The sequence below is a fragment of the Coturnix japonica genome, chromosome 3 (genome assembly GCF_054131305.1).
Source record: "Coturnix japonica strain WE chromosome 3, WE-NBRP24, whole genome shotgun sequence".
Taxonomy (NCBI): domain Eukaryota; kingdom Metazoa; phylum Chordata; class Aves; order Galliformes; family Phasianidae; genus Coturnix; species Coturnix japonica.
The window spans coordinates 71,648,951-71,671,094 of NC_140665.1; the positions used below are offsets into that span (position 1 = coordinate 71,648,951).

At 44.0% G+C, this 22,144-nt stretch overlaps 1 protein-coding gene across 9 annotated transcripts in view; it reads right to left on the bottom strand.

Annotated features, from left to right (window-relative positions):
- Nucleotides 1–217: 217 nt before the first annotated feature.
- ANKRD6 (ankyrin repeat domain 6) overlaps nt 218–22,144 on the bottom strand; it is an 89,308-nt gene continuing 67,381 nt past the window's right edge. For 4 of the 9 annotated variants that reach the window (XM_085541919.1, XM_015858906.3, XM_085541918.1 and 1 more), the window contains 14 exons: nt 21,410–21,508; nt 13,584–13,682; nt 12,863–12,961; nt 10,919–11,017; nt 10,280–10,378; nt 8,649–8,747; nt 8,461–8,538; nt 8,055–8,159; nt 7,706–7,843; nt 7,194–7,370; nt 5,305–5,457; nt 4,630–4,743; nt 3,382–3,709; nt 218–2,644 (listed from right to left, as the gene is read on the bottom strand). In XM_085541919.1, coding sequence (XP_085398045.1) covers nt 2,070–2,644; nt 3,382–3,709; nt 4,630–4,743; nt 5,305–5,457; nt 7,194–7,370; nt 7,706–7,843; nt 8,055–8,159; nt 8,461–8,538; nt 8,649–8,747; nt 10,280–10,378; nt 10,919–11,017; nt 12,863–12,961; nt 13,584–13,682; nt 21,410–21,508 — 2,262 coding nt within the window. In that variant the 3' untranslated portion in view covers nt 218–2,069. Of the gene's footprint in view, nt 2,645–3,381; nt 3,710–4,629; nt 4,744–5,304; nt 5,458–7,193; nt 7,371–7,705; nt 7,844–8,054; nt 8,160–8,460; nt 8,539–8,648; nt 8,748–10,279; nt 10,379–10,918; nt 11,018–12,862; nt 12,962–13,583; nt 13,683–18,630; nt 18,971–21,409; nt 21,509–22,144 lie in introns of those variants that run through there. The other 5 variants (XR_001554323.3, XR_014944163.1, XM_015858905.3 and 2 more) reach the window with 5 other exon arrangements.

Consider the following 22,144-nt stretch of genomic DNA (forward strand, 5'->3'; position numbering starts at 1 on the left):
GTGAAGTGGTGATATCAGTGATAACGCAAGTCCAGCACGTATTAGGATCCTTCTAGTTCCTTTTTCAGCAGGTTACTGTCGGCTGTAATGTAACTGGTAGACCTGGCTCCCAGGCTTTACAGGCACAAAGGCTCAGAACTGGAAGTCCTGTTCTCTGCCTCTGATTCAGGTGAGGGGACTTTGTTTTCCCTTGATAGAAAACACTGCCACGCAGGAATTCTGAGCAATGTTTATTTTAATTACTTGGCAAAACAGTCACTTTATCGAGGTGATATCAAACTTAAATAGCATGCTTCTGCATTTCTACAGTAGCTTAAACAAAACTGTAAACATACGAAAGTGTCTATATGACTATGGAAGTCAGAGTGATCCAACTAGTGTTTCCATAACACGTGTACACCTTTTCTTTTCTTGATAGTGCATTAAGTGGAAGTTTTTTAAAATATTGTTATATAACACAGTTGGTTTTTTGCTTTATACATCTGCTAAGAAGACAAAAAGCTTAATTACTGCTTTGTTAATGCTATCTTCAATACTGTATTTTGGATTGTTTTTAGGGCTCCACAGTATAGAAAAAAATACTTCTTTTCTCCTTGGCCTAACGGTACCACCTTGTTTCAGAACTGGTTTTGTACAACTGTCCCACCGTGATATACTCAGTAAATGTAACTCATATCAAGAGAGGCTGATGGAGCCTTCCTAGAAGCAAAAGGAAGAAACTCCACAGCAATGCAGGTATGAGCTTATGGTGTCTTTAGTTTATGCAACACGTAGCATACCAGCACTTGGATACAGATGATGAAGAATTTAGGTGTTACTGTTGAATCAAACCCAATTGAAAATGACGCCCTGCAAATTAAAAGTCAGAAGCCATCAGCTTGGCCAAAAGCAAATTTGTTCATTCTGTTGTTGTTGATGCAAAACGTCCATAAAAAATTAAAAACGCTGTTGAGTTCTATTTTGTGGAACTGTGTGAAGTCAGTCCTACAACCTGCAGATCCAGGGCCCAGCTTTAGAGATACAAGGGGAAGAACAGAGCAGAATCATTCAAAGGAACAAGGGCAGGAAGTCCTGATGAAGCCTATGGGAGAAAATCCTGACCCTTCAATAAAGAAACTTCTGCATGCAGGGAGCCAAGCTTTCACCTCTCGAGATAAAGGACATCTTTCTCACTTCTTCAGTATTAGTATAGAATTCAGCCATTTGCTGCTTGAAAGAAAAGAGATTTCTGTAACAATTACGCTTCACAAGTACGGTGTATGGTGAAGTATCTGTCATCCAAGCCCTAAACAAAACTCCTCCATCAGATTACTCGACATGGCCCCAACAACACTGTAACCAACCACAGGGAGCTCTGCCAGTATGATACCACTAGAACAGCCTAATTTAGCTTTTGTTTTAATAACGTAAACCAAAAGAAAAGCAACGTGGCAACAGAAGCCTACCTAACAGGACAAACTCACCTTGATGTCTCTCACACAAAAGGAGATCTCCTTCTCGTAGCAGGAAACCTGCATAATTCCCCAGCGTTATGCTTGTAATGTCAGTTGGTTCTGTAGCATCTCTCTAAAGGCTCTGGGAAGCATCTGCAGTAGTATCGATAGCCCTTCGTCACTGAGGAATCACTTCATCACCTCTGACCAAGTCGAAAGCTCTCAACCTCCTGGATTTATTTTAGTATCAGTACCACATTTACGTGTGGCACTTAGTGGAACCCAGCCACATATGAACCTATGTGGAAATAAGAAAATTCCCTTTTCTGAAATTTTGGTTTTTAATGCAATTTGTTTCCAAGCAGCACCTGAAAATCGAGAGTGTGATCATTAACAAACTCTTGGGAAATAACAAAGAAAGGATCTCATTTGCAGCATCTCAGTGTCATTGGTATGGTCTGAGTATGAAGTCTCCTTGGTTCTGGAGTTTCCAAAGGTACTTCTCCAAAAAAAAAAGAGCATTTTGCTTGGATGTATCAGGCACTACAAATATGTACCAGTATGTATTGATACTCCAGATTCCTGTGCAGGTTCCAAAATGAGTCCTGCTGCTTGACTTGCCCTGCTTGGTGAATGCTAGCTTTCTTTCTGCACCTTAGTCCTTAATTTACTGAGCTCCTCTTCCAAGCTTTTGATATGTTCCTTAAGCGCAGCTTTGTCCTGCTGTGCTTTCTGATTAGCCTGGCACCTGGCTTCTTCAATCTTCCGTTCGTACCACTTCTCCATCTGAGTGGAAACAGCCTCAAAGAAGTACTGAGTAATCTCCAGTGCCTGTGAGGTGTCTCTGAGCGCAGGGCCCGGTGACTGGCCTATGGGCAGAGTTGATTGCTGCTGCTCCTGGCTCTGGGGTGCCCCCACATGGTGCAGAGCTTTGTGCCTCGACTGCCCGCTCTTGCTGGATTTCTTTGTCTGAGTTCCTTTGTTGAGGAAGTAGCAGCTCTGTGGTTCCGTCTTTGCAGGTTCAGTCAAGGGCTGCAAAGCAGCTTGAACCCGAACATGTCTTGATTTGGACCCCAAAAGTTCGGAAGAGGGCAATTCCTGCTGGAACCGGTGGAACGTGCTGGCACTAACGGCTTTGTCCTTTGGCCTGACATCTTGAGCAGGGACTGAAGATTGTACTGGTCCAGCAACAACTAACTGTTGCTCTGCACCTATGGAACAAAAATGTATATTAGAAAAGCTCCGAGCACTTATTTTTGCATTCCTTGTATTGTGAAGTGTCTTGTGCAATTTCCCATGCACCACACTATGCAAACATTGTAGAGGCTTGTATTAGTTCATCACATTATTCTATTGCCTGACCATGAAGAGAAGAGAAAAGAGACTCAGAGAGGGGGGCACTGTGCAGACTACCACCAATCAAAGGTCTTCACAAAAGGACACATAACAAAGATCAGGCTGGGTTCCTACAGTAGTACGTGTCTACCAGAGTTTATCAGTCCCATTCTTCTTCTACAAGACTTGAAACCCTGCAAGTTTTGCAAGATAACAACTGATGCTGCTCATGCTAGTTCTGCTTCCCCCTCATCCTATCACTATCCACCCCTGTAAACAGCCATTCCCCCTCCTGTTTATAGGCTCCCTTCAAGTACTGGAAGGCCACAGTGAGGTCTCCCCAGAGCCTTATTTTCTCCAAGCTAAAGTGGCCATCTTAGTGGCCCTCTGGACTCACTCCAAGAGCTCTGTACTGGGGAGCCCAGGTCTGGATGCAGTACTGCAGATGGGGCCTCACAAGAGCCAAATAGAGGGGGACAATCACTTCCCTCTCCCTGCTGACCACCCCTTTTTTAATGCAGCCCAGGATATAGTCAGATAATAAAAGCATCCCTCAGTTAAATACCTCACCTGTGAATAACTATGATACCTAAGTACCTGACAAGGTTGTTACCTGAGGTGCCATCTTGTTGAACGCAGAATTGCTGTCCAAAGCTCTGCTCTGGCACTGGGACTCTGCTCCTTCCCCCATCTTCCAAGAGACTGTTTGGGAGCGCCATGTAGGAGTGCTGGTGGGAGCCCTCAGCTGGCAGGAGGGGCTGGGTGGCTCTGCAGTCCTTGGCACTGTGGGGGTTGTTCTCAGTGTCCAGTGTCTCGGTCAGAGACTCGCACGTGGACAGAGTTGATTTTGGTCTTGATGACCTGGAATCTCCAGAAAGCTTGAGTTCCAGATTCTGAATCTTCAGCATGCACCAAGTCTTCAGCTCATCAACCAAGGAAATCTATGAGGAAGAGAAGACACACTGGGTTATCCTGTGATTCTCAGACTGCCAAGAACATGCAGCAAGGACAAAGTGAACCCAGCCTGTTATCGGTGGCCTTAGAATCATTGGGCAGCTTTGTGTGCTGCCATTGGGAGAATTTATAGGGCTACAAATCAGAAAAGATGAGTAGCTACACATTTACTAATGAAACGCATCTCTTTAGTCCAAGATACCACTTTTCAGAGTTGCATTTAAAGGCCTCTGGTCAAGACTGACCTGTTTAATCACAGAGGTGCCCTTCTAAGTGCAAGCACCGTCACGTGCTCAGCGCTGCCATTTTTCTAAGAGGGAAATTCATATTGGACACTTCAGGGACACAGCTTTATACCAACCTCTGCTTTTCAGTTCATTTGGTGATAAAGACGAGTCCAACGCTAAAGGATATGTTACTAACAGCTTTTAAATTACAAAGGTGCTTAGTAAGTGTCAGCTGTGGAAGCATTTCCCAGTGATCCTTTTAGAAATGAGCAGGTCTTCTCGACATTATTCACATGGAATTGTGAGTTTAGGTCAGGACCTCTTACGTGCATGAACATTTATTTAGTCCACGCATTTAGAAAAGGCCAACTCAGTTTTTCCACAGTTTCAGTTAGACCCAGCAGCACACGAGCAGCTCTGGCTGCCCAGGGCCCCATCCAATTTTGCCTTGAGTGCCTCCAGGGATGGGGCACCACAGCCTCTAGGCACTGTACCAGCACCTACTGCCCTCTGAGTGAAGAATTCCTTCCTAACATCTTACCTACTCACAGTTTAAAGCTATTTCCCCTTGTCCTATCACTATCTACCTGCATAAATCTCCTCTTTTCTCTCTTCCTACTGGAACACAGCTCTCAAGCCATTCCATGCGAACTAGCAATGAGCAGCACCGCAAGCCCTACCTGCCGCTTTTCTCCCTCTGTTTTTTCCAGCTCGGTGTGCTGCTGCAGGCGATGAAGGCACTCTGTTCTCTCTGCAGACAGCCGCTCAGCCATAAGCTTGTCTAAAACACGGAGCTGTGGGAAAAGCACAATGAGGCTGAGGCAATCACGTTAAAAAACCAAAACCTCCATCTGTGAGCCTTGGAAGTCAAAGCACATTCTGTCTTTCAGTCTTCATTTCTAGTCTAGGAATGTTGCCAATTGCAGGCTTGCAGAGAGGTTCAATCACAAAATAGTCTGGTGAATAAAAGTTAGATTAAACGTAATTTAAAGGATCTGGAACATCAGCATAAGCAATTCAACAAAAGGATTTCTACAACTATGAACCTACCAGCTGTAGGATAACATTTGGTCTTTTAAGTTTCCCTCCTAGAGCTTCAAGCAGTCTTAAGATTATCTAAATTATCTAAAGATTGTCTAAAGAAGCACCTGAAGCCACTTACACATTACATGCGTTTTTCTCAAGACCGTGGCTTGCAATGTTAGATGCCTGTGGGATGTCACAGTTCCCTGGTCTTGAGTATCACATTTCAGCCTCATTTTTACAACAGAAAAAGCAATGAGCAAACCACAACAATGAAAACATTGTTTACACTCAGGGTATGTTTCTAATAATCACGTGGGTCATGTTCTTACTTGATGTTGAGTTTTGCTTTCCATCTGGCCCAGCTTAATATTCATCTTGTCTTGTACAGTCCCAAACTCAGCTTTTATCTCCTCCACAGTTGCCTCCAGCTGATTCTCCAGTTTATTTATCAGGGGCTCGCAACGACATCCATTTATCGGTGCCTGAAAGGAGTAAAACATATGCTTGCTACATCCTGCTGTCCTCTCAGTGCACTCAGAACATTACCACTGCTTTCTGTAGTCAGCGTTGGGCTGTTCTGTACCATGTTAATATCTTACAGCTCAGCAAACAATGCATTAAGTTGGAAAAATACAGACTAGAAGAGGATTAGTCTCATCCTTACGAACAAATCTCAGTGCTGGGGCAGCAAGCAGCAGTGTGGCCGGATCATATATCCTGTGGCACTGTATGTCATATGAGAAGGTATCACCTCACACACCTGTACCCTGCTCTCAGTGCAAACTCAACTGTATGGAGTTTAACTTCTCTTGATGTATCTGCCTGCAATGAAACCTCCTTCTTTCCTTTGGTCCTACAGTGCCATTTCACAGAGCAGGGGCTGTGCCCTCAGTAGAGGAAGGTGGGTTGTTCGTGGTGTGTTAGAGAGAGCTTCAGAAATGTACTTAAGAAGTTCTGTTTGCTATTCAGGGCCTGAAGGTATCAAAGATGACAGACAGGCTAAAAACAAAGGGAGAAAGAAGTGTTGTGTATTTCAGGAAATGCTGTTAGGAAATCTAGCTGTACTATGCTAATAGATCTCTGCTAATAGATGAGATTTGTATACAAGTTCTATCTGTTCCCTTCTACTTTTTTACCTGCTCATCTTCCCACCATATAGTCCTCAGGGCAGGGACATCCTTGTTGTAGCATCAGAGAAGTCCTCCCTCCTTCCTGATACCTGCCATTAGGATAATCCCACAATGCCCTCGCCTGGAAACTTCCCCCATGTTACACAATGAGATGCTGGAAAACATGGCAAACAAAGCCTCTGAAACCCAACCTGAGTCATCTTCAAAATCTGAACTTGTTAAGTATAGCATGGGAAAACAGACAGCTGTGGATGGATGTGAGAAGCAAATGAAATGAAAGGAAGACCTCCCAGAGGTGCAGGAGGACAACATTATCAATGTCTACAGAGCAATCTGCTGTCCACTTCTGTGCTGGTAAATATTTGCCAAATAAAATACACTGAGTAAGACAACCATCTCTAAACTTCAATAAATGTACTTGAGCTGCTACTCCTGTCTGTGAACCAATTTCTGTTCATCTCCTGCCTCCAGTAATCCTAGAATCCCCAAAGACTCGCTGCAATGAACAGAAAGAATTGAAAACGTACTGAGTGCGATCAAGCACTGAGTTTAGGTAGGAAACATCAGTGCACATACAGTGCTTTCATTTATTTTCACTGGAAAAGCTCTTTGTCTTTACTGCCAGAAATCTTAATATTTCAAAACGTATCATAAAAATTCCAGCACCATTCCCAATCACCGTTTCACACCTTGGCTCTAAAAACTTACTGAGAGCATTGGGATGGGCTGCCCAGGGAGGTGGTGGAGTCACCATCTCTGTAGGTGCTCAAGAACCATGTGGATGTGGCACTAAGGGATGTGGTTGGTGGACATGGTAGGGATGGGCTGATGGTTGGACCAGTTGATCTTAGAGGTGTTTTCCAACCTTAATGACTATGAGCTATTTCTTAGCATACATGAAACCAGCTTGTTTGCCACACTTCATGCCAAAGTACATCTGATGCCTGAACAAGGAAAAGAAATCCACTGCAGTTATCTCATATCCTTGAAAGTGTAGTTGGAAGGAAGAGCATTTGCCATCTGATCTCCTAACTGCGTCCATTGGAAGTGCTGCTCAGCACATCCCTATGAGAGCACAACACACTCACCTGCATCACCTTCCCGTCCTTCCCTCGGTACAGCGTGTACAGCTGGTAGGCCCGCACCTCGTGGGGAGCAGGTGGAGAGGAGCAGTGATGTCTGCTTCTGCGCTTGGGCAGGTTCTGCTGGGGCCGAGGGAGTGTCTGCTGGTCAGCTGGGGAAATGGGGTCCGAGAGTGCAGAAACCTGTATAAAACACACAACATTTTCCCTAATTACCAGCCCCTTAGTAAACTATTCCTGGTGGGAACTGGACAAACCCTTTGTGATAACTGCAGCAAAAGTCTAATTACAACACAAATCCATCAGCAGTGACTGCACAGTGGATGTATTTGTCACAACAGTCAGATTTACAACAAACCGTCAATGTTATCCTCAACAAGAGGATTTCCCCAACAGAAACCAGTTTTGTCAGAAGGCCACCTCTGCCTCTGAGCATGGAAGCTCTGGTGCCCTGGCTCACACCACACCAAAGGGACTGCTGTGATCCCTTCTCTCTGCTGCTTTAAGTCGACTGATACCTTCTCTTTTGGCTTTTTCTTTTTGCCCTTCTTCCCCTTGGGATCTGGGGAGGTTGACCGGGGCTCATCCTTCAGCTCAGTCTTCCCCTGTGCCGGCTGGTCGCTGCTCTGTGTGTCGTCAGCAGCTGAGACACTGCCCTGTGCAAAGCAAAGGCAGAAACAGGGAAAAGGTGGGTGTTCTTCCATTCCCAACCTGCAGCATCTGACAAGCAAAGCGCTGCAAACTCCTCAGTCTGTCCTACACAGAACTGCTGCTACCATGAGTGGCAAAGCCAAACTGATTTTGCCCCAGTGGGTTTTGTTCATGCTCCCTTTGTGCTGGAGATGCAGTGGTAATGCCAGGCCATACCTTGCTCTGCACCACCTCATCCCGTGGTACTGACTGAGCCCGCCTTTCCTCCTTCAGCCTCTCCCTCTTCTTCCTCAGGCTTCTTCCGCGGTTGAAGCGCGAGACCTGGAGGCAGACAGCACCATTACTCAGAGATACCATCATGCTTCTTCCTAACCAGAAGCTAAAGCAGACCTGCTGTCACCTCTACTAAAAGGCAACATGTAAAGAAGGAAGCACTCCCAGATGCATGATGATGGGCCAAGCAGTGCTGACATTTACGGCTGTGAAACACCATCAGGGCACCTCACTGTCCTGAGGCAGAGGATCGCAGTGTTTGACCAAGTGCTCTATTCCCAGAGCTTGTCTCAGCCTCACCTGTGTCTGAACCAGAGCTTATTGCCTACAGAAGACATTTGCAACTTACCTGCGAAGCTTTAGTGAGGAGGAGCGCAACCTCGGGGTTGTTGTGCTGTCTGGCCACCTCTAGCGGGGTCTGACCTGCCTGAGAGGAACAAGGACAGCATTTCACTTCTAGGGGAGGATTTCTTCTACTAGTACTAGAATATGTCTTCATTAATACAAAAAACCAAAGTAATTCCACGTCCTACTTACATTGTTGACAACTGATGTGTCAGCCCCTGCCTCCAGCAGCAGCTTGACCACTTTCTTGTGGTTCAGGGCCGCAGCCAGGTGGAGCGCAGTGTCTCCTGCCTGTGAGTTACAAAGCAGAAAGCAGCACGTGGCAAACCCGCGGGTCTCAGCCTGCAGAAGCCTTGGCTCCCCAAGGGATGCTGCAAGGTCAGCAGGATGATGGAGCCTCAGAAGTATGGTCCACAGAAGTGCAGAGCTGGAAGGAGGGGGCAGGAGGGTGTGCTGCCCTTCTGTTTCAACCAAACCTGGAGACACCCCAGCAAATACATACAGCACCTTCTGCAGGACCGATCAGTCGGCTCACAGGTGGTCATGTATCGTGTTACTCAAAAATAACAGGATAATTAACAGCAGGGACATGCTTGGGTTTCTCTTTGTAAGATTCACCAAGAAAAACAGGCTTTGGAATACAGCCAGGAGGCCATACAGGCCCAGCGCTCACACAGAGCCTGGCTCTGTTCCTGTGTACTGAGGTGAAGACTGTGGTGACTGGGTTCAGACAGCAGAGCCAGCAGCTGTCAAAGGGAGGCCATGCCTGTGCACATGGTGCCCTCCTGCCCCCTCTGCCCTGCAGCTTGGCTTCAGGAAATGACTGGCACATCCCTATCCCCTCCCAGACCAGACAAAGCCTTACTGCCTCTCCTGGCATGTCCACTGTCCACCCATCAGGTATGCAGATACAGAACAACCCAAGGTGGTACGGAGCAATGGGAGAAGTGACACCACCCTGCACTAGGCTCACACCGGTTGTCTTAAGTTAAAAAAAATAAAATACAAATAAAATTACAGAGCAAATTTGACACAATGAAGCTCATTTTGATTGCTGTAACTATCTGGTATCTACAAAACAAAAGTAAAGGTATTAATTAGAATATATCTTTATGGTCCTCGATTGTACATGGAACATTTCCCCAGAATACCAGATGATGTGGGTAAGCACCACATCGTCTATTTATTTACCAGATTTAATACCACCCAAATAGCTTATGCTGTAGGTACAGGGATCAATTACTTCCCTACAAAACAACCACGGATGATTAATCCTAGGTTAGATGGGTCATTACTTTGAATTTAAAGCATGCTTTTCCCTCACTCTTCTGTATCTTTAATTCCTTCTACTGCAAAAGGTAGCCAAGTATTGCAAAGAAATATGCTCTTCTGTGGCAGCTGACCATCAGTGAGCACTGCAACATGGTGTCTCTATGATGGCTTTGATGTCCTCACCATCTGGGGAAGGGGGAGGAACATGGCCCCATGATGTGGCTGAGCCCTGTGCCCATCTTGTTCTGCACAGAGCTGGTACGGATTCAGGACTGCCATCCCCTCACCCCACATTACCCTGTGTCCTCTCACCCCTTTCTGCCCCAACACACCTTTGTAGAACCTCAGAAATAAGAAATGCTTGGAAGAAAAGATGCAAATGTGATGGCAAAATAAGAAACCGTTGTTTTTAAGCTACTGTTGGAAGCTCAGGCATGGGGTAGCACATTAAAACGCACACAGTGAGGTGCGACTACTGGGCAGGAATCCCTCTTTCCAACAAGGAGCCATATGCAAAGGGAACAGTGTGGCAATGAAATTCATGCACTGACCTGGTTCTTTTCATGGACAGAACAGAAAGCACTGAGCAGCACCCTAACGATGGGCAAGTGATTGTAACGAGCAGCCACATGCAGACAGGTATCTCCTGCCTGCAAACAGAAACAAAGCGCTAAGCATGTCACTGCAGAACGAAAGCTTGTGCTCATCAAGGTGCTCACGGAAGAAATAAACCCATTAAATCAAAAAGGAGCAAACACCACACATGTCCACTGAGTAGCAATGCTGTCTTCTCTTCAGCACAAAGCATAAAGGTGGAAAGGTTTAACAATAGCTGGGGAACAGAGGGTGTGGGCACCACGCTTTGTCTGTCTAATGAGAAAAACTGGAATTATGAAGCCCTGCACTCAGATTCTTACACAAGATCTGCTCTCCTGCACCCCAAATCCAAAGCATGATTTGGAAACCCCACCCAGTGTCACACATAATGAAGAACATGGGTAGTGGGGTTGGAGGTGAGCCTCAGAGGGGCTCCCACAGCTGGGAGCAGAGAGAGCCCCACGCGCTCCTCTGCCACCATGCTGCTACTCAGTGGGGACACGATAGCCTGGCTTCCACCTAGAGGGCTGCATTCCTTCATCATGTCAAATCCCTTACAAAATAGGGGGAAAGCTCTCTGAAACTGGACTCACATTGTTCTTGAGATCTGCTCGAGATCCTCCGAGAAGTAAGACACGAGTGCTCTGGGAATGGCTGTTCTGGCAGGCCAGGTGCAGAGGTGTGTTACCTGCCTTGGAGAAACACAGGGAAATATAAAAGCCGTGTTCAGAAACTGGACAGGAAACTTCACAAAGTGAAACCTTGGCAGTACCCCACAAAGTGCATCCCCCAGAGGTAGGCAATTAACTTTTAGCCAAAGCTGTGAGTGGAATGAACCTGGAAACCAAAACACCTGGCAGTAAACTCTTTGAAGGGGCCGATAATAGCCGGACAAGGGGAAATGGTTTAAAGTTGAAAGAGGGAAGATTTAGGTTGGATGTTAGGGGGAAGTTCTTCACTAGGAGAGTGGTTAGGCCCTGGAACAGGCTGCCCAGGGAGGTTGTGGATGCCGCGTCCTTGGAGGTATTCAAGACCAGGTTGGACGGGGCCCTGGGCAACCTGATCTAGTAAATGTGTATGTTTGGTGGCCCTGCCAGGCAGGGGGGTTGAAGAATGCTTTCCTTCTTTAGTTATCTCTGTCCATGCCTACATTCTCAAACTGCTACAAATGCCTAAAACTCAAGAAAGGATCCAGAGAGATGCAAACATGCTGTTTTTTTTACTGAGAGAAACCAAAACATGGGCTTGCCTGTGTATTGATTTTCTAACCCTGGCAAGGATCTTATTGTACTTGGCTTTTGCTGGCCTGAAAATGTTTGGGGTTTCTTCTCTCTAGGGAGCCAGAAATGCAATCAGACCATGTAGATAGGTTCTGCTTACTCACCAGACTGCCTCTTCACCTGCATTATGTCCTTTAATCTGTCCCCTGTGCTTTCAAGACACTGATCAAAGCTACAAGGTTTGAATTACCAAAGGTCAACTCACAGCACAGTGTGTATGAGTGGGTACGTAAAAGAGTTCCCCAGGCAGTCCCAGGAGAAATTAACTGGGAGTTACAGAAAACACACAGTGACATTCTCCTGTGCGTTGCTGCTTAGCAGGGTCTGGTAAACCCAGAAGCCCACTTCTGACTGCCCCAACACCAAGGTGGTGACAGGAATTCAGTCAAAGCCCCCGAGATAAGCCAAGGGACCTCAGGGCACATGGCACTTTGCCCTGGCTGCCAGAAAAGCCATCAGGAAGGTGATGCCTTGCCATCATGGGCACTAGAAATTGACAGACCAGAGAAGCCATTTTGGGATTAAGCAGAATTAAGCTCTTTGTTTGTCTTGAAAGCCAAGGAGTGAAACTGAGTGCATGTGTGCAAGCACACACAAATCCCTCAGTTTTCAGTAGCTCCAGAATGGGCCCTGTCCATTCAAAAGCACTTGAGTGATCAAATGCAAAGGGAGAGGTTTATGTAGGTATGACTTCAAAGAGCAGCACAGCAAGGCCTCATACAGTGCTAACATATCTCAAATGCATGCACTGCTGAGCTATTCCATGCACATGCTTTTTAGGAGATGTTCTCCAAGCAGATGACTTATGCTGTACTACAAACTACATCTCCTAATACCCTGAGGCATTCAAGCGTGCAGGATAACAAGACTTGCCTCTTAAGCCCACACCTCTGTACATAAATAGACACATAGGCAGCACACCTAGGGGTAGGTGTGCAATGGTTTGTGTACTATCATCTGTTACAGGTAAACACAGGAAGCTGTCTGAAGTACCTTTGGTACAAATTTAGATGGACATCACAGGAAAAAAGAATTACAGAAAATTAAAATTAGAAGTTGGACTAATGTAAAAGAGGGAACGCATATAAAGATGTTGTAAGTACAAACCACAACAGCCATACAACATATGTACAAATGTGCTTACATGCTGCACAAGTACACACACACACACTGAAACATCCCATGACCAGCAACCTCTGGTGATGAGAGTTAGCCATCTTATAACAGATACGAGAGCGCCTTCTGCATGTGTCTCACCTTGTTCTTGGCAAGGACATTAGCTCCTGCCTTGACAAGCACTTTGGCAGATTGGCTGAACCCATGCCAACAAGCTTCATGAAGAGCAGTATTCCCATCCTAAGAAGCACACACACGAGAGGAGAAGTTTAGTGCACTGAATAACACTTTGTTCAGACTGCAGCAGCTGCACATGCCACCCAGCCACTTAAGAAATAAGGCTTTTTCCTTTCCTAATAGTTAATTTACTATTTTATTACTAGCAGAAGCAGATAGAAACCATATTAAAAATAACATTCACAAACATCTTGGGTACTTGTTTCTTTCTACTCTGTCTTCAACTTCTTTCTTCATCTACTTCCCACTTATCCCAGCATGCCATGAATAGCACCAAAGCTTTGGCTGGGAACATGGAATTAAATCACATTTATTTACAAACTAAATTTACAGCTGGAGACTCGCACCTTCTGAGATAATCACAGGAAACTGTGCAGTGTTTTGGGAAGGGCACAGTGCAGTCATAATTAGTGAGCACAGAATAGATTCCTACATCAAAAATGATCACCTTGATTTCAAAAATAACTAAATCAGTAATATATATATATATGGATGTTTTCTTATTTTAGTGCTACTGCCTTAATCACTTTTGAAGCATCAGATACTTATTCAGGGGGCATAAACTATAATTTCCTCTACGAAACTTCAATACTCCCAGTTGGCAAAGCATTGCTTTGCCTGTTACCTTGTCTTGTCTGTCCAAAGCACACCCTTCTTGAATGAGAGATGCTATGACATCGGTGTTCCCTACGACAGCAGCCCGATGCAATGCTGTCTGATCACCCTGCAAAAACAAAGCAGATTTTTAATCACTATCATTGCCACCTGATTTTGACTTAATGCAAACACATTCAACACACATACACACAGGCTGCATCATCAACACATACGCTGTTTAAATCCAAGCTGCCTTTGAAAACGGTCCCCATAAACCTATCATTAGTTTCCAAGATTAATCAAGTTACTGTAAGCATCAGAGAGTGACAAAACGACTGTTTTCAGAAGCTTACAGCTCATCACAATCCCATATACTGCACTGAAGTCTTCTAGAAATATGCCAGTACTAGAAGGCAGTGAATCTAACACATTTGGCACTATACATCTAGTAATCAACTGTACCTGTGTGGAACTAAAGAGAATTATGGGCTGCTATAACTCATCACATTGATCCCCCGCTACTTGCACTAACAGAATGAGGCTCTTCCCATTTGGCTCTGACTGCTCCATCAACCCTGCTAAAGATAAGGAGCGTAAGATGAGGTAGGGGTCTTCAGCACCAATGATGGACTCACCAATTAGTGCTAAGATCAGAGGTAATTTTGTGATGAGGACCACAACTGTGAGACCAACTTCTTCCATGCAAGCAATCGTAAGACTTTCTTTTCCCATTTACCTGCCACACTGCAGAGATGAGCAAGTTTCCTGCATCAGTTCATTTCCTTTTAACACTAAGTTTCCAAAAGAAATGATGCAGATGCAGTCATCTCATCTGCCTGTCCATTGATCTCCCCTCTAACAACTACTGAACTTACTGCTGAACTACAGAGCCCAGGATTAATTCTCAACAAGCCTTCCAGAAATGGGAGGCTAGGGAGACTCAGTCAGGGAAGGTTCAGGGATCCCTGCTAGGGCTGCTGCTCTACCAGGCTCCTAGCACACCAGACATTACCTCTCACCCTGCCTTGCAATAGGGCCACCTAAGTGTTATGAGCATTCTGTGAGACAGTGAAAAAAGAGGGGAAATGGGAGGATTATGGCAGTGCTGTAAGACACCAACTGATGGAAAACCAACTGCTGCAGTGTCCCCACTGCTCTCACAATGGTTGGTCTTTGAAACTGCTTTAAACTCACAATGCAGAAGCACAGCCCTTGAGTCTGAGCAAAAAGACCAGCTTCAGAGCTGCACATGGCCTTTTTGGAGAAGAATGTACCACAGAAGGGGTGCCCACCCTCCTTCTGCTTACTAAGACAATGTCCACCAAATATATGAGGAGCAGAGATATGCAATATATCCTGCAGAAAAAAAGAAAGCTTGCAGGTAGTGAGTCCTAAATAGATATAAAATTTCTCTGCTACAGTTGTTTATCAGATAATTCTCGATTATATTAAAAATTTGATGGATTTCCTTATTTTCTGTCCCACAGTATTTAAGTAATTGGGTAATTCCAATCATTTGTTCTCAAGGGCAATTAGCAGCTGACTTAAAAATTGCTCTCAGTGGAGTATTTATGCTAATGACACCAAAATAGTTATTACTCCATAAGGGCAGGACAAGCATTGCCAGCTACTGCCTTTCAGCATCCTCTGTAATGCTAACTTTCACCATCAGTAAATCATTACATTGGCTTGTTTAATGAAGTTGATTAAAAAAAAGATGCATTGAGGGTGGGATGTGTATTTTTTTTGTTGTTGTTGTTTGTTCATTTTAATTTGCTACCTGATTTTCATCCTTAGAGGTCTTATTACTTTTTGCTCCTGCCCCTACTAAGGACAGCAATGTATTTTAAGAGAATTTAAACAAACAAAAGAATGGTCCCAACAACTGGGCCTTTTTGAAGAAAGCAGAATTGAAAGCACTTCAAGTTCACTGAGCCTGTGTATTTACCTAAAAGATAACCAAAACCTTAAGGAAAACCTCCAAAATCTCACATGTGCAAGTGTCAGACAGCTTCCAAAAACTGTTCCTGCATAGGAACCTGTTCTCAAACAAGCCAGGGAAGAACTTTACATCCCTAATTGAAAACCATGGGGAGTCCAAAGGTCATTTCATCCAACCTGGCCTTGGATGCCTGCAGAGATGGAGCATCCACAGCTTCTCTGGACAGCTGTGCCAGTGCCTCATCTCTCTATGAGTGAAGAATTTTCTCCTAATATTTAACCTAAATCTCTCTTCTTTTACTTCAGTTCTGCTCTCCCTTCTCTTATCATTGTCAGACCATGTAAAAAGCTGGTCTCCATCTTGTTTATTGGCTCCCTTAAGTACTGGAAGGCTGCAGTGAGATCTCCGCAGAGATGACATCTGCCATTCTGACAGAGGAAGCTCCAACTTTTTGAATCTTTGAAGCCTGAAAAATTGATCATGGAGAACAGACTGGGGGCACAAATGGATTGCCTTTAGCATGCACCACTTTCAATCAAGACTGCTCTTGCTATTCACCCAGCCCCATGACAGTTATCACAGCAGGATGGCACTGGGAGCCATCCATAGGTTTTGCCCTGTGCTTCATTTTGGTTCCCAATTGTGTAAATACCTCCTTCCTGTATGAGGGCATGTCAGAGGACATCTCAGGCCCTGCCTATCCTAGGCAAGACAGTGAAGCTCATGAAGACCCCAATTTTTTGACAGTCTCTACAACCTCAGCCAGTAGGGTAGGGTTCAGTGAACCATTCCATCACACCTCAGCATACACACACTGACTACATGCCAGGGAAGCTGAACCCTTATCATAATTCCTTATGATCCAATAGATCATAATTCCTTCTGTGTCGTGAGCTATTGAGCAGCCCAGGCAGAAGTCACACAATGTGGGTATAAAGTGATACCGAGTGCATCACTCTATTTTTAACCTATTTTTCCTCCCCATTAGTAGAGGAGCAAACCATTGCCTGGCCTTTTATGGAGCCAGATGTAAAAGATGAGCTGTATTTCTTTCGGACTCTGTACATTCAGGCAGTGCAATCACTGACTCATGTATCTTTTTTATTAAATTGCTAAAATAACTGTCTCTGAAAGTGTTCATCAGAGTTCCGCCTTTAACAAGGCATTAAGAGACTGGTCTAGACAGCCAAAGGAAAAAAATCACCTGAAAGTGCATATTAGCTGCCCAGGCTATTATGCTGGGCACAGTTTATGGTTCTATTTGCAAGTGATTTACACCTTAGGAATAGGCTGCAACCCAGGAACAATGAGGAGGGATAACTCCAGTGTTACACAGATGTGACCTTGACAGAAACAGAAGCAAGCTTGCTTAAATGCAGACACAGGCCGGAAGCCAAAAGGACACTGAGGTGCTTAAGTGAGATGCGGTAGATGTAAGGCACCTAACATAGATGTAGTGATGTAAGGCACTCATGTCTCTCAAATTCCCTGCCTTAGCTGCTACCTAGTCCTGAAAGCAGTTAAAACTTGGGCATTTCCATCCAGAGACTGTGGACATTGCAGTTTGCACAGCACCACAATGCACAGGAGCTGGGAAGGAACCCAATAAACCTTTGTGGACCTCATGTTGCGCCCTGCCTCAGCCCACCCAAAAGTGCTCCCCTTCAATACTCAGCACACTTGCTGGAACCAATGTCACTGGTTATGGGACTCACCCAGCTTGTCTTGCCTAAGGATGTTTCCAAAATATGAAACTGTGTTCTCAAAAGAGAGCTTAAATGACTGCTTTCAGCAGAGGGCTGTAGGCTGTGAATCCTGAAGAAAGGTACATATCTACACATTGACCTTTTCCATGGATTTTGCCATTATCATTTAGAGCTTTAGTGTTGGCAAGGCCAGGTGCTGTTTAAGATCACCTCCCAAGCTCCTCGATTTTCTTCGTTTGATGACTAACTTCCAGCAGTGGATGCAACCACTGGCACCATACACATGGGAACTGGACAGTTGTCTATATCATATCTGAAGGTCACTCCATGGGAAAGAAAATAAAGGAAGCAATACATAAAAGAGTTTCAAGTAGTTACTAGTAACTCTCCCAGCTCTCCTGCCTCTGTCACAATAGAGGAATAGCACAGAGGTACTGGAGGTATTACTGTGGTATTATAGACTCTAATTCCCGAATTCAACAAGATCTACTTAACACTAGTTTGCAGCAAGTGTTACTTTTCTCGTTTTCTGATTAAAGAAAGTGTTATAACCACCAAGTTTTGTATTCCTACACATTCCTTTTCTCCAGAGCATCCTCCAGTTCCTGGACTCCAACTGCCTCCAATGCTTTTCCTATTCCCTGTTTTTTCATGTTTTCAGAAATCAAACTATTTTGCTACAGAATCGCACCAGAATCAAGAGGAAAAACCTCACATGTTCAATCTCTGACATAAAAAGCTGGATGACAATTACAAAAGTCTTAAACTTTAAAATTATATCATTACATTTACAGTTGAAAGCTCAAAACATTTGAAAGTGATAACCAAGTGTCTCAGGGACATACAAGCATATTTGAATATTCTGAAGCATGTGGATACAAAGGCAACTAAATACGACCTAGCATTTCCCAGTGCCAGTGTCCTCCTCCTCTGCTGAAGAAAAACAGTCATCACAAATACACAGCAAGGAGAATTTCACTCTGGATGACAGATGATGATGGATGACCAACACAAGTGATCAAGGCATCAAGAAAATAAATACGAATGAAAGAGACTACAGCTTAAACGACACTAAATGAGTCTTAAATGGGAGTACAGGAATAAGCCACTTCACATATTTACATTCACCTAGAAATTATTTTGAACCCTGGATTATTCTATTTGAAAGTATTTTCCGCTTCTTAAACTAGAGCTTCCAGTAGAGAAGCTGCGGGGCCTTTTCAGTTTCCAAGGTAATCTTTTTTCCCTAGTTAAATTTTCAGAGAGTGCATACAGGGCAGGAAACTATGCAGAGCACCCAGCGCAAAGCTTGCCATGCAGTCATGCACCTCCAACAACTGTCATGCCAGGCTGCCAGTCCAAGATTTTGCAGCATGCAGCCACGGAGAAGTGAAGCTCAAGGCAGGATTGATGCAGAAATTTCTAACCTCCTTCTCTCTCTCTGATCTTCTAGGTTCCTTCCTAGCCTTTCTCTTCTGGTTTTTCTTATCTTTCTCGTCCTTGATCTCCTTCACATGGACAACTTTCTCCTTGACTATTTCTGAGGTGTGAGCTGTATGAATACTCATTGACCAGTCAGAGATTGCACTGGGATCCCAGTAAGAACTTTCAGTATTGGCAGGGAGAAGGAAAGAATTAGCTCCCGGGGTTGCGTACTCTACAGAGCTGGACTCCGCTGGATTAAATTCATAATAATCCCACTCCAGGCCACTGGAGGTCATTCTTCAACTAATTCTCAGAGCTCTCGCTGTGTTTTAAAGAATGTATCTGTAGAACACAAAGTCAGTGTTTGAATTTCTCCACGGCATTCAGTAATTTTAAAGCTTCTGCTCATCACGTAGCAGATGAAAATTTAGAACTGGATTTATTAGCTACAGTCAACTCCAAAATAAAATGCTGGGAGGTATCTTGTGATTAAGAGAAATAAAACATGTATTTTAAGAACTTAGAGATTTCTCTCTGTTACCATAAGTCTACAGACAGAAGTCAAATAAGTAATTTAATTTTTAGTGAAATCTGATACCTTCACCCTCATGAACAATTTCACCTCTGAACCTAAATATGTATTCCTGAAATGAAATGTAATCACATTAATCAACATTTGATGCTAAAATGCCTTCAGTGCCATTAAGCAAACAGTAAAAGCAACTGAAGGCATAATCAATAGATGGCAATTTAAAAACAATATCAGCATTACTGTATGGCATAAATAAAGTGTAAAAATGAATTATACAAGGAGAAACCGGTGGCGCGGTGGTTAAAGACGCCGCCTTGCAACACTGGGGCCCGGAGTTCGAATCCCCCCTGTGGCACAAGTGGTAGAAGTGCCGCTCTGCTACACAGAGGCTCGAATCCCGGGGGCTGGACTCAAAGATCTCTAAGGTCCCTTCCAACCCGCACGAAACTATGAAACTATGAAACTATGAAAACATAAAGAACCTCTTTTGAAGACCTATGAAAAGGAAAGCAGAAATAATTAAGTTAATACCTTTCACAAGCAAAAATCCTCACTTGGAGTTCAGTCTTTCTCATCCTCCGAGACAAGTTGAAACCCACCTTCTAAGACAAAGTAACTACCTAAGCTCTCCTTGGTTTCAAACTGGTACTAAATACTGAGCCAAAAAATAAATTATCTTTTTAGGAAACAGCATCAAACATGCACCTATTCTGTTCAGAAGAGTCACCACATTAAGGAGGCAGATTCAATTGTTGTGAACAAAGTCCCTGAAAAGACCTTGGTAGGTAAGTGAAATGAGGTCTTTCAGGGGCTGAATGTTTCTGCAGTGCAAGGCTCTTCACTAAAACAAAATGGTGCTGAGCACTGATTTACTATTTTCCTTTATGGTTAATGCATCAGATGAACAGCCTAGAATTTATGACTAGGGGATTGATAATAAAATGGAAAACAGACTTACTCAAAAGGCAGTTCTCATAGAAACCCAATCTGAGCAAATCAGTGGAGGCTCCTGCAGTCGTACAGCAGCAACTTGTGTTTCTCAGGAGCACTGACTGTATTTGTAAGGTACCTGCAATTTTGCCTTAAATACCTGATGAATCATTTTTACTGGGAGATGTCTAAAAACACACTCAGAACACATCTGAGCGAACCCATGCTCCCATTACACTTGCAAATCCTCTTCACAGACAGGAATAGTGGAAGCACAAAGAAAGCAGGAAACAAAGTTTCTTCCTAGAACCAGAAATACCCCAGTACAAAGTCGGATGTAAAGCTGTGCCCCTGCCAGACACAGACTGCTCATATCTCATGGGGAAGCAGCTACTCAGGTGGAGAAGGAAACCAGTTTTCCAGTTTCTATAAATATTTGAGACTCTCTGGATGCAAATAGATGCCTAAATGGATTTTCAAAAGGCACCCAGACATTTCCTGTGTCTTTTTAATAGTTGTACAGGTGCCCCTACTAGCCACCTTTAGATTTCTAAGTCCCCTGAAACATCTACACCTTCTTTACTACAGAGGGAAACAAAGCAAATCTTCCTCAAACTTGTGTCAATCTACAGTCAGAAGTTAGCAACAAATCTAAGGGAAATCATGATTATTGAACAACATTTTCATTCATTGGTAACCAAAACCTTGTTACCCATCTCTCCAACAAGCCTTAAAGCCTGAAACAAAATTAGATCCATTTCTATGGAAAACCATCAAGTTTCAGTAAATTACATATTTTTACTGAATGAAAACAAACCACCATTTGCTAAACTCAAATCTGATTGCATTGTGTTGATGCTTACACAACAGCCTGACAGATGTGACCATCCCACATCAACCATAGCACTCAATGGGTTGAGTCTCTGGTACACAAAAGTATCTCTCACTTCAAGCAAATATCACAACAAATACACCCCCTACCAGATGTCCTCCAGTGGTCTCCCACATGGTACAACAAGCTCTTGTTAAATCCCTGTACTGAACGACAGACAATGGCTCTCAGGCTGCTCACATCAGCCTGGCACAACCAGAGTGCTCAGAAAGCTCTGCAGCTGGAGCATGAGGAGCAAGAAACTCATTGAAAAACACCACATTTTACTTGGTCTCCCATGCAACTTTGCATCCCCAAATTAGAGGCCGCATCTCCAAATTAGAAAATACTGGTACAGATTTTGAATTCTTTTAATCCTACTTCAAAGTGAAGGTCTATCCTCATTTGCAAAATGACTGATGGAACAACACAGGCTGTATCTACTTACATCATCCTGAATATCCAGGTCACAACCCGCTTTCAACAAAATCTGGACAACATGGAGATGACCCTTGTGGGCAGCAAGATGCAGGGGGGTCCGGCCATGCTGTGAACAAGAAAATATCAACAACAAATCAATGTGATTTTCTATGAGTAAAAGTTGTGCAGAATTGTATCCTCTGTTTCTCCCTCTTCTGTGTATCTCTCCATTTCAAGCAAGCCTGCAATGACAACAGTTGACAGACATCATAGTAGGAAAGACTGAAAACTCCTTCTCTGCGTTCTGCAACATTTCAGCTTATCCTGATGGTCATCTACAAAAGAGATACTCTACTCATATAAGGATACTCTCATACAAGGACATTTCATTGCAAACTCAGATCCAGCATTATGTCTATGCACAAAGGGACTTCACGACCCTTTTAGTTCTGTCCCTCTGGAGCACAGACTTGTCAACCACTTCTAACTCAACTCAGTACAACGAAGTAGTTGTAACAGGCAAATTCATAGATTGCTATGGATACCATCTTTGCAACAGAAAAAAGAATTACTTCACAGCTGTGTACAACATGCTCCCCTCAAAATGAACGGAAGGATAACAGAATCACAGAATCTCAGAATTATCAAGGTTGGAAAAGACCTAGAAGATCATCTAGTCCAACCATTACTGATACTTCCCAGCTAAATCATATTCAGCAACACAACATCCAAACATTGTAGTCTCTCCAGGTGACTTAATGTA